The 11,931-nt window shown below is 38.9% G+C and overlaps 1 protein-coding gene across 1 annotated transcript in view; it reads left to right on the plus strand.

Moving 5' to 3' along the window:
- Nucleotides 1-5,192: 5,192 nt before the first annotated feature.
- Nucleotides 5,193-11,931, plus strand: part of gcn1 (GCN1 activator of EIF2AK4) — a 30,883-nt gene continuing 24,144 nt past the window's right edge. The window contains exons 1-11 of the mRNA XM_050051139.1: nucleotides 5,193-5,247; nucleotides 6,292-6,394; nucleotides 6,486-6,549; nucleotides 7,160-7,291; nucleotides 7,619-7,727; nucleotides 7,988-8,086; nucleotides 9,627-9,761; nucleotides 9,949-10,126; nucleotides 10,228-10,302; nucleotides 10,488-10,616; nucleotides 10,716-10,766. Of these exons, the coding sequence (XP_049907096.1) occupies nucleotides 5,230-5,247; nucleotides 6,292-6,394; nucleotides 6,486-6,549; nucleotides 7,160-7,291; nucleotides 7,619-7,727; nucleotides 7,988-8,086; nucleotides 9,627-9,761; nucleotides 9,949-10,126; nucleotides 10,228-10,302; nucleotides 10,488-10,616; nucleotides 10,716-10,766 (1,093 nt within the window). The 5' untranslated portion in view covers nucleotides 5,193-5,229. The remainder of the gene's footprint in view (nucleotides 5,248-6,291; nucleotides 6,395-6,485; nucleotides 6,550-7,159; nucleotides 7,292-7,618; nucleotides 7,728-7,987; nucleotides 8,087-9,626; nucleotides 9,762-9,948; nucleotides 10,127-10,227; nucleotides 10,303-10,487; nucleotides 10,617-10,715; nucleotides 10,767-11,931) is intronic.

Here is an 11,931-nt window from a genome sequence, read left to right on the forward strand (position 1 = left end):
CTTAAGAGTCACTTTATTTTGTGGAGCTGTCGTATTTGTTGGATTGGAAGATTTATTGAAGTTTGGACTTCATCAGATTTGTTTCAGATTTCTTTTTTCTTGTGCTCCCAAAAGTAGTAAGTCATTATATTTTTGTTATTTTATTACAGTTAATCTGCAGTTTTAGTAAAAAACAAATAAATGAAAATATCACAATGTACACTGACCCCTGCTGGACCAAGTTTTTACCACAGCCAAATATGCAGAACGGAGAGAAAAAAAATTGTCATACATCAGTGGCAGAGCAAGTATGCGGATCCTTTACTTCAGTAAAACTACCAATACTACACTGCGAAAATATGTTAGTAAAAGTCCTGCATTAAATATCTTACAGAAGTGAAAGTACGTAGGTACAATCAGAAAAAATGTATTTGAGTATTGAAAGTAAAAGTACTCAATGCATAAAATTTTAATTCAGTTTAATAGAAGTAGAAGTAAGTAGAAGTAGAAAGTGGCATGAGATTAAAATACTCAAGTAAAAGTACCTCAAATTTGTACTTAAGTACAGTACTTGAGTAAATTTACTTAGTTACATTCCAGCACTGTCAGGCATATTGTGCAATGAGTTAAAACAGTTAACATCTATGTAATCAGCAATGGACACTCACTGTTTATCAAAAGGCATGATGATAGTGTGTGAAAGCCTTGAAAATAAACCTGAAGCCATATATCATGACGGCACTGAACATAAAATAAAAACTAAACATAAGGTGTCAGTGGTCTGTATAGTCAGTAACTATATTTACCATTATGTTCATAACCAGAACTGTCAGTCTCTGCTGTTGGTAAATCTAACCATGTGAATCTTGGTGACTAGAACCATAGGCCCATTGATTCAGCTATTTCAGCCCACTACTTTTTCAGGTGTGGTAATATGTCACCTTCACACTCCAGTGAAAAATTAGAAAAGCATTCATACCCAGAGGTGCTGTTCAGCTCCTCTGTAGCCATTTCTATTTAAGTGATTTATTAACGAAGCCAGGACACTGTTTGCATTTAAGGTTTGATGGCTGCATTTACATTGGATGCTTTGTAGACCAAAATCAATAAGCAGTCACTATGAAGATAACGTTTGGTAGGAAAATATGCAGTTTCTAGCTTGCCATGTGTCTGCAACAAACAGGTGGTGGGTCAACACCAGCAAAATCAAAACAACAAATTCAAGTTCACACAATTAACAAAAAGAGCCATGTTTTTAGCTTCCTTCTGGTTGTGTCTATGCAGATAGTTTTGGATTTGTTTGTCCCAGATTTGGAGATATCTGTCTCTGACATATCTGCTGTCTCACCAATACATTGGAGGTGAAGTAAGTTTAGTTTGTCGTGCTTGTGGCATTGTAAAATTGCAGTGTACCTGTTTGTCTGAATAACCCACAGAGCTCACTGTCAACAGCCTCTCCTGGAACTAGCTTCCCTCAAAGAAATAGTCCCTATAACTAGGCAAGGTCTGTTGAGGTCTATAGTGTTTGTAATAGGCTGCAAAATAAGGTAAGGTAAGGTAAGGTAAACTTTATTGTCCCCTAAGGGAAATTCATCTTGGGCACAGTGCTACATTTCATTGCTTCACAGGACAAGATAAAAACATCATCACAATGACAGTTCTATCCCATAAAACAGACATGGACTACATTTAACAATCACAGCACAGAAACATACAGAGACGTCTAAAGTGCAAGAAAATGTGCAGAGTGCTAAAGTGCCGTGTGTTACTGTAATATATAAGGTCATTAACATTTCTAACAAGAGGAAGGGCATTGATTTTGAATCTCTCTTTGGTGTATTGAGGATACAACTTGGTTATCATAGCTAAGGTCAAGCTTAGTATTTTTTAAAAAGGAGACAAATTTTGTCTGGGAGGAAACAGGGTGGCAGTAGCTCAGTCCATAAAGACTTGGGTTGGGAACCGGAGGGTCGCCTGTTCAAGTCCCCGTCCGGACCAAAATATGGAGCGTGGACTGGTGGCTGGAGAGGGGCCAGTTCACCTCCTTGCTGCCGAGGTGCCTTTGAGCAAGGCACCGAACCCCCCAACCGTTCGGGGCGCCTCACCAAGGGCAACCCCCTCACTCTGACATCCTTCCACTTTGTGCATGTATAGGTCCTGTTTGTGCATGTGTGTGTCTTTCGGACCTGTGTGTAATTGACAAGCAAGAGTGAAAACATTGAATTTCTCCTCAGGGGGATTAATAAAGTAAATAAACTTAACTTAAACATTCACGAACAAAACTTGGGAAGATAAAGGTAGTGCAACTCTTCCATATATCGACAGGGCAAACACCATCTTTAACTTTCAAGAACTTGTCTCTCAATGTGATAAACACTCTGTTTTCTTCTACTTCAGAGTCAGTTCAGCTTGCAAAGCCTATGGGGGTGACTGCGGGTCAGATTTAAAAGACTGTCCTATTTTAAGTTGGATACAGAGTGCTCCAGCCAATTTTGTCCACCATTTGTCCACCAAGACAAATGGTGCCATATAGGTGAAATTAAACTCTCAAAAAAATAAATGCCTACATCAGGAATGCAAGCTTGAGAAAGGGGTATATCTGCAAGGCTGGGATGCAATTTGGGATGATGTTGCTGATGCTTTGAAAGATCCATGTCATCGGTATATACATTTGAAATAGAGTCATAGAGCATAGCAAACACAGAGACTTAGACATGAAATGGGATTTTTACCTGACCCTTATTGCTCATTTTGCTCCCATGGAACTGGTAGCTCTTTTATACATTGAAATGTCCAGGGTTTGGGGTTTTGGGGGAAGGTTATTACCCTTGCACAACTAACGGGGATAAAATTACCAATGGACTCTGCTACAATGATTCTTTCCCTTATGGAAAAAGCACCCAGCATCTGGCTGGCAGGCCTGACTGCAGTTAAGAAGACTGAAGTCTCATTGGAAACCTCCTCGTGATATTTCAATTATTCACTGACTTTTGAGCTTTTTGGAAATTTCTTACCTGGAACTATCATCAGCGTAAATCACTGATGCAAGACGATTTTGATATGTGGACAAATTTGATGTATAATTTGAAAGATCTTCTATCTAAATAAGGTCGCTGTGTCTGTGTAGGCATCAGGCTACTGTCCTCCTGGTTGGTGGAGGGGAGAAGGGTGAAAAGAGGGGTGGGAGTTGAGGGGTAGCTGGGTAAAACAATCAAACTGTATTCAGCAATCTGTTGTACAGTCTGTAATTTGTTGGTGCTGAAATATTAATTTTCTGTTCAGATGTGACTTTACACCTTATTTACACCAATAAAACTGCCTTAATTTCCCAAAGGGACTGTTCATTATTTATGAGAGGAGAGGGTGGTGCAAAACAGGAGACGCACTTCAAATATTTTTTTAAGCACTGGAAGGAGTTATATTTTTTCTATTTGGCCTCGGGGAGGGACATTCATTTTTAAATGGCTGTATTTTGTATTTATTTTACACTACACATCACATTAACATAAAGTCTCCATATCTAATTCACTGCACATTTTGCAAATCTTTGATTATTTTTATTCATTTATTTATTTATTTGCACAAATTGCACATATTCTTCTTGGTGTAAACAACTGTACATTCTGTTAATATTTTGCACAAGTATTCATAACTGCTGGCTGCTGTCAGGCCACAACGCTGACTCACACACATGCACAATTAGCTTTTGCTGCCACTTGCTGTTAGGAATGTACCGCCCTTCAGAGCATGAAAAATATGTGCAAAGTGCACAAAAATTAATCAAAGATTTTCAAAAATGTGCAGTGAAGTTGATATGGTGAGCAGGGGGTCATTGTCTGTGGGCTTTGTTGATGAGGTCAGCTGTCGTTAGGTAGAAACTGAGAAATGAGGTTTGGGTCCTGATGTTTTTTCTTTAAAAAAAAGAAAGAAAAAAAAAAGGCAGTGGCAGCACCATCAGTCAGCGATGGAGGAGGTGAGGATGGACTCAGTGATGGTGGTTTCTGACTTTCCCCACCAGGTCACCACGTGTTCAGTCTCCCACCTGCAGCTGGACTCATCCTCAACCTCAAGGAGAGACGGCGCTGATGTTCCAGTAATCTGAGAGGTGTTTGCTTTTAGTATCTAATAAACTAGTTTTCATAGGATAAGTGACAATGTGTGTTTGCGTTGATAGTCAGAGGTGTTTGCACATATGGGAAAAAAAGATTACATAGGCCTACTGTACATTGCTACTTGGGCATTTGTCATGATCTGTTATGTAAAGCCAGTGATCAAAATAACTGCATGTTACAAGTAAAAAGGGTAATGTCACAACATTTAAAGTTACACTTAGTTAAGGTAGAATGGAATTTTAATTTATTTTTTATGTTACTCAAATCAAATATTTATTTCCTTAACTGAATCTGTTTACTTACCACATAATTCGGCTGTCAGAGATGGCATTCAAACATGCTAAGTTATTCTTTATTGACCAGTTAATAATGTCATTAAATGTAGACTACCTAAATATGTGAGATTCCTCTGAATGTTGGGACTGTTTGGTTGATTCAGTTCAGGTCAGCATACCAAGAACTAAGCAGCATTCAGTAAATAGACTTTTACATGTATACTGGTCTTTCATGCCCTCTGGTGGAAGTGGAACCTGTTTTGTAACACACACTGCAGTTCTCTCCTCTTGCTTATACTTGACAGTGGTATTAATGCATCCTTCTTATGCATTTTCTTTCTATCCAACTTATCATTTAATCTTTAAAAAAACAACAACAACATTAACTTAACTTATTTATCATTCAAAAGAAAAGTGTGTCAAAGCCACCAATTGTGTCTTTTGTTTTACTGAATAAGAACAGAGATCTTTGTTTGCCTTTCATGCTCTTTCATTTCTCCCAAAACCAACAGTTTTGGTTTGACACCCACAGCTCCATCCCTTAAAAGCTTGTCAACACTCCAAACTTTAACTTTAAAATAAATGTAATTCAGTAGTCACTCTGAATCAAGTAGAATTTGCTGAAAATGTATCTGCATATTTAAAAAAAATATATACAGATATAATTGAGATATATTAGTGGATGCACTGCTTTTTATTTTGTTATATTTTGCTATTTTTGAAATGTATTTTCAGTATTGATTTTTTAAATTCTATATGAAAATATAAATGGATAATATTAAAAAATATTAATTAAAATCCTACGTAGCAGCTGTGACCCGGAAGTGACACCCACAAGTCCTTCCTGCAGCAGGACCGGCAAGATGGCAGCGGACACGCAGGTTTGTGTGGCTGTTTTTTCAATAGTAGACTGTCCGCTAAGTGAAAGGTATTCTAGTACAGAAGAAACAGAATTAGTAGTATCTTGACCACCGCTTTATGAATATCTTGGTGTGTTTTGGCATTCAGCGAGAAACTTAGGCGAACTTCAACAGCTAGCGTGCAGGCTGTTAGCTCAGTGCTACGTAGCCTCAGTGTGACTTCATCAGACTGAGTTGGTGCTACAGCTAACGATAATCACCACATACTGACAGAGGACCGGCTTCTGTCCTCAGTGGGGGACAAGCTTTAGCTTTATTTAGATAGTACTGTGTTATAATCCAACTCTTCGGGGATTCAAACTCCGCTGTCATTAACTCCAAAATGCCCGAATTCTCTAAATTAGGCAGACGAGCATTTTATATGATGATGAGTTAAGCCACGCCCCCTATAAATTGTAGATTATAAATTAATTAACTGATATGTTTTGAGGGTGTTAAATTTAGTAGTCAGTGTGGTAGATGCTGGCACAGTGACATTGCCTGTACTTGAAAAAAACCCTTGCCAACCACTAGTTGAATGCAAGGCAAGGCCTTCAGAGTTTACTGCATTTACTTAATATGTAGAGCACCTCCACAAAAAATCCTCATTTTCTCACCTATTCTCCTGAAGTAATCTCATTCCCACCTTGTACAATTTCAGACAAAACCTAAAACTGACACATTTATAATCTATCTTTGAAGAAGTATAGTCCTGATCTTAACATCAAGGTCCAAAACCTGAGTCGACAAACATGTAACCAGAGCTAAGACGACTAGTTGATTGGTCGGTTGACAGAAAATTAAAGGGTGATTTGTCTTCTTATCAGCTTCTTATCTTTTAAACCATTCCTCAGTTACAAATGCCAAGTATTCCTCTGAAATATAAGGTTAAGCATCCCTTTCTGGTTCCACGTGATCATGAACTGAATATCTGGACTGTAGGATGGACTGATGATGTCACTGCTGCCATTTACTTCACTTATGTCATTGGACCAACCTTTAAACTAAATGTGACCATTACTCTAGGTTTCAGACACACTGAAGAAATTCGCTGTGAATGTCACCACAGCCAGTGTGAAAGAGCGCAAGGAGATATTCGGGGAGCTGAAACAGTGTATCAAGGGCAAAGGTGAGGGATTTTGTGTTGTTACATTTTCTACATTATGTTTAAAATAGGCGATATAACCAACACTTACACTTCTTTAAAATGTCTCTTTTAGAGTTACCAGAGCCTGCCGTTAAAGGATTATGCAAGCTCTTCTGTCTCACTCCACACAGATACCGGTGAGTGTATGTAATGATGACTCTGAAGCCATGAGAAAAGCACACTTAACACAGTGGAATGCTCCAAAAAACAGGTTTTTGTTTTCATGTTTACACCTAGTTGCCAGTTTGTTACATTAATGTTGATAAAATGAATGAAGACTAATACAACAGTCTGGCAATAAATGCTTCATGAACATTATAATGTTCAGCTTTTGTTGACTCTGTTTAGATAGATGTTTATTCAACTTGATTTGCTTTTATTTTGGAGGATGTAGTCTGTGGTACATTTGAAATATATTTTGCATCACACAGCGAGGTGTTCTGTTATTTAGCCTCCCCTTATTGATATAAATCATGGGTGGATGACTAATCGAGTTACCTGTCAGTGTAACGCAGTACTGTTCAGCAGTACCACAAATTACAGCCTCTCAAATGATCATATAGTTGCAGCAATGCCTCTCTTAAATAGATTAATAATTTAAAAAACTAAACATAATAGCAATCATGAAGGTATAGATTTATCTCAAGGCTGTTGCATTAGCCTGCATTAGTTATAGCTCAGTGTACACATGAAACTGGCAACTGAGTGTATATCCTTTATGTTTTCATGGATGTTTGTGCTTGTCAGGGATGCTGCATCACGCAGAGAGCTCCTCTCTGTCATTGCCCAGCTGGCTGACCGTCAGCCTGATATCCTGGTGACCAGCCTCCTCCACTGCCTGCTGAACTGTGGCATCATCAGCAAAAATGGAGAGCCCAGGTACTGCTCTCAACTTTATATTGCAGTTTTCATATATGACGTTTGTAGTTGCACCTCTAATTAATTCCTAAATTCACAGACTTACAGAACGGAACAGCATTGCACATCTTTTTCACTGTGTTTGATTGGCAGGGTAAGCTAGAATAGTGTAGTGTATGTAATTATGATGATGTGAGTGCAGCAGAAACGCAATAAACTACATTAAAGCACCATGTTTTTATTGAATAAGAAGCAACATCAACTAATGAAATCAGCAAAAATAGACAAGTTGCATATAATACCAGTTGTCATCTTCCCTCTCTTATGTTTGCCTTGTTTCATTTGCAGCAAAAGCACAGGCTCTGCTGCCTTTATCGGCTTGTCTTGGACCTGCCTTTTAGTCCCCAGTGTGTTTTCTGCCCCAGAGAAAAAAGAAGGGCCCATCTGGAAGAAAATGGTGAGTAAAAGAGCATCTGTCTTTTTTTAAATGAAGATAAAATTGATTTCATGGATGTGATCTCTCATTCTGAAATAATTGTTTACACCCAGTCATACAGCTTTTATTGAGGTGTCAAATGTTGCTCTTTGTGTTGGTTACCTGCTGAAGTGGGTACTGGAGTTGACAAACCTGTCACACTGAACTTTCCCACATTCGACCAGGGTCACTGTTTTATTCTGATATCACCTCACCTTATAGTCTGTTGTCTTCTCATTTAGGTGGAAGTTCAGAGCCTTCTCGTAGCTGAGGTCATGGGTGGAGCCAAGACCACCGCTCAGAAATCAAGCTTCAAGAATCTCAATCACCTCTGGAAGGAAGTGAGTACGGAACACAGTGGCAGTACTAAGACAGTGATCTTGTTGGAGGGAGGGATCTTACCTCAGTCATTCACTTTGTTAAAATCACTGAACAAATAACCTGCACTGGTCAGGGATTTTTATTCCATCTGAAGTGCAGATCGCTCTTTTTTTTACCCCTCAACCCACTAATAATCATAGCCCCAGTTACCATCTGTCTTTGGCGAAAAGTCCACTGCGGAGACACTTTTAAAAGTGTTTGAGAGGCTTTTTTCTTATACAGTGTTGCATTTACTGTTACTAAGTTTCATCAGCGCTGTGCAAAGTCTGAAGAAGTGGGAAAGAATTTACTAACCTGACAGATCACTTGTTAACATCAGTCTACTCATACAGTAAAGGAAAAGATTAAGATACATTTTATGAGAAAGAACCCACGAGCTCATCAGATCGGTTGTTCTGATGTCATGCTCTGGGTGACCCTGTCTTTACTGGTATGTCTTTTGTATAGCTGAAATGATTTGATGTGCTGTGGACAGTAGTTAGCTATGGGTTTTTAACAGTGTTGCAGAGACATTTATGGAGTATGAAGTTGCCTGTGTTAAGAATCAAATTACAGGTAAATTATGTTTATTATCAAATAATTCTAAAATAGAAATAATACTAAGCCAGATGAAGGTGACTTAACCCCCTTTTAGGAATTCATAAAACAAAGAAATAGTCTAGTATTGGTTCTGGATCATTTTAGGAAGATGGGAGAGCATTACTCTTTGTTTGATAACATTACAAGTAAGGCTTTGCTGTTAGCCTCCTGACTGATTTGTAAAAAAGGTAGAGAAGACAGAGGGGCCACGGGCTGAGGGTGAAAATCAGCACTGCGGTGCTGTGAGAAAGCCACTTAATGGCGGTTACATTCTAAACACAAATAAATAACCATCAAACACTCAGCAGATGATTTACTGTGGAGACAGACACTCTTATTTTCCTCCCTCTGCATTTCATTCATTACATCCAACTTGCAGCAATACTATGCAGTTGTAAATGTCCCAGTGAGACAAAACCTAAGGCGTGCTTTTTTTTTCAGAGTGTTTTTTAGATGAAATGGGCAGCTCTCGTCCCATCATGTTGTTTTTCATACATCAGCTGACCAATTTGCCTAATTTTCACAGGTCTTTAAGCTGAAGAAACCTTTTAGTTCCTTTAACAGCACCTCATTGTTAATTACAAATCCAGCTCCTGTAATTAACCGATGGCCAAAATTCCATCCATTATTACAAATGAGGAGGGGAAATATTTTACCACCCATCTCCCCTGTAGTATTCATTCTGTCAGGACGGGGCTTTAGACTGTATTTAAAACTCGGGTTGGATCAGAGACCGATACTGCTGAGGGCCTGTCAAAATCCAGTGATACACACAGTGTGTGATATTGGACCATATATAGTATATAACCTAAACAATTACCTGTCTAAAACATCTAGAAACAGTCATGCATCCTAATCTGTGAGCTGAACTGTATTACACAGGAATGCTGGATAGTTCTGACATTGTGTTGTCTTTAACAGAACCCTGGGCTGGTCGATCAGTACATCAGCACACTGTTGAGTCTGGACCAGAGCCCCACCACTCTGGCCCTGCTTGGGGTGTGTTTAGACTTCTGCACTGCTCAGAAAGACAAAGCCACAATAGACAAGCATAAGGTGAGTTTTTCTTGAATTGGTTCTTCAGATCTCATTTTTTGTGTAATGTTGTTGATAACTACAGTGCTGACATCATAAACCAATTGTGCTTTGATACTCCGCATTCAGATTTTGTCAAGCAGTACATGGAGTGTAATAAAAACATTTTGGGGCTGCAACATATAACTGTGTGTCTACTGTTTTTCAGAGTTCCCTGTTGGACCTGTACATAAAATCAGTCCTTATGAGCAAGACCAGACCACAACAACACATTTTGGACAAATGTGGCTCCTTTCTACGTCATGTGTCCCACTCTGAGTTCAAGGAGCAGCTACTCCCGGCACTGCAGAAGACAATGCTCCGCAGTCCAGAGAATGCGATGCAGAGTGAGATGCTTTTAGTTTCTCATCATGTGTTAGATATTTACCCCCTTGGTGATTAGTCACTGTTCACACAGTGCATTAAAACATTGTTGGTCTCTTTCCAGCCGTTTCCTGCCTGCTTTCAGCTGTAACTCTTGACCTCAGTCAGTATGCCATGGATATCGGAAAGGCCATTGCAAGTAAGACCTCAATGGATGCTCAATCCATTTAGTTTTGTATGCCTCTTGTGGAGCATATTTTTGAAGCACACACTCAGCTGTCACAGGGGTATGACTTGTCACAGCAGAAATGATAACTGAAAGGATGGACACTCAATTCAGCGTTAATTATGTTTATCTAATCACTGGTACGGTCTGTGTTTCAGGCCAACTGAAAGCTAATAACGCCCAGCTGATGGAGGAGGCGGTCCAGGCTATGCAGAACTTGGCCCAGCAGTGCAGTGACCCCTCTGCTGTGCAGGACATCGTCACTCACCTCTTCAAAATCCTCGGAGGTGAATCAAGAAATACCTATTTGACTGAAATATTGTCTTAACTGTGTTTGGATTTTGCTCACCTGAATCATAATGTTTTGATTTAATTCTTTAATTCAGGGTCTGAAGGAAAGCTCACAGTTGTTGCCCAAAAGATGAATGTGTTGTCAGGTAAGAGGCCTCACAAGCACTCACGATTTTTAGCTATCAATGAGATACAACCCTGATTCCAAAAATGTTGGGACGTTGTGTAAAACGTAAATGACAACAGATTTCAATCATTTGCACATCCTTTTTGACCTCCATTCAATTGAATACAATACAAAGATAAGATATTTAACAGTCAAGCTGATAAACTTTGTTGGAAATATACACACATTCTGAATTTGATGCCTGCAACACGTTTCAAAAAAGTTGGGACAGGAGCAAAGTTGTGAAATGCTCAAAAAATATCTCTAACATTCAACAGGTAAACTGGTTAACTAGTAACAGATGATAGTATCATGCTTGGGTATGAAAAACACATCCTTGAAAGGCTTAGTGGTTCACAAACAAGGATGGTGACTTGGTAAAAAAAAAAAAAAAAAACTGTTGGCGAACAGTCCAACAGTTTAAAAACAATATTTCTCAATGCACATTTGCAAGGAATTTAAGGATTTCACCATCTATATCATCAAAAGATTCAGAGAATCTTGAGACATCTCTGCGAAAGCCCCTTACGTGCAGGACCGTTATTGAATGCCCGTGATAAATCAGGTGGCACTACATTTACAACCAACATAATTGTATAAAGGACTTTACTTTATGGTTTGAGGAACAATCACTGTTGGTAAACACAGCTTGTTGCTGCATCTTTGAATGCAAGTTAAGACTTTACCATGCAAAGAGAAAGCCATATACCAACAACATACAACAAACGCAGCATTTCATTTTCAAAACTTCAACAATTAGTGTCCTCAGTTCCCAAACACTTACTGGGTGCTGTTAAAAGAAAAGGTGATGTCACACAGTGGGAAACATGCTCCTGCCCCAACTTTTTTGGAACCTGTTGCAGGCATCAAATTCAGAATGAGTATATAGTTAAAAAAAATAATACAGTAAATCAGTTTGAATATTAAAGGACAACTTCGGTATTTTTCAACCTGGGCTCTATGTCCCCATGTGTATGTGTGCGTATGATTCATGGGTACCACTCGTTCTAAAATTGGTTCAGTATTGAGCCGCGAAACAAGCTAAAACAGTAATGGGGGCAAATGCGTCCCGTATAAAAGTGCTTTTTTTCGCCACTGACCGGTTCAGATCGCCAGTGCTATCTCTGTAGATAGCATATTGTAGC

The sequence above is a fragment of the Epinephelus moara genome, chromosome 8, assembly GCF_006386435.1.
Source record: "Epinephelus moara isolate mb chromosome 8, YSFRI_EMoa_1.0, whole genome shotgun sequence".
NCBI classification, from domain to species: Eukaryota; Metazoa; Chordata; class Actinopteri; order Perciformes; family Serranidae; genus Epinephelus; species Epinephelus moara.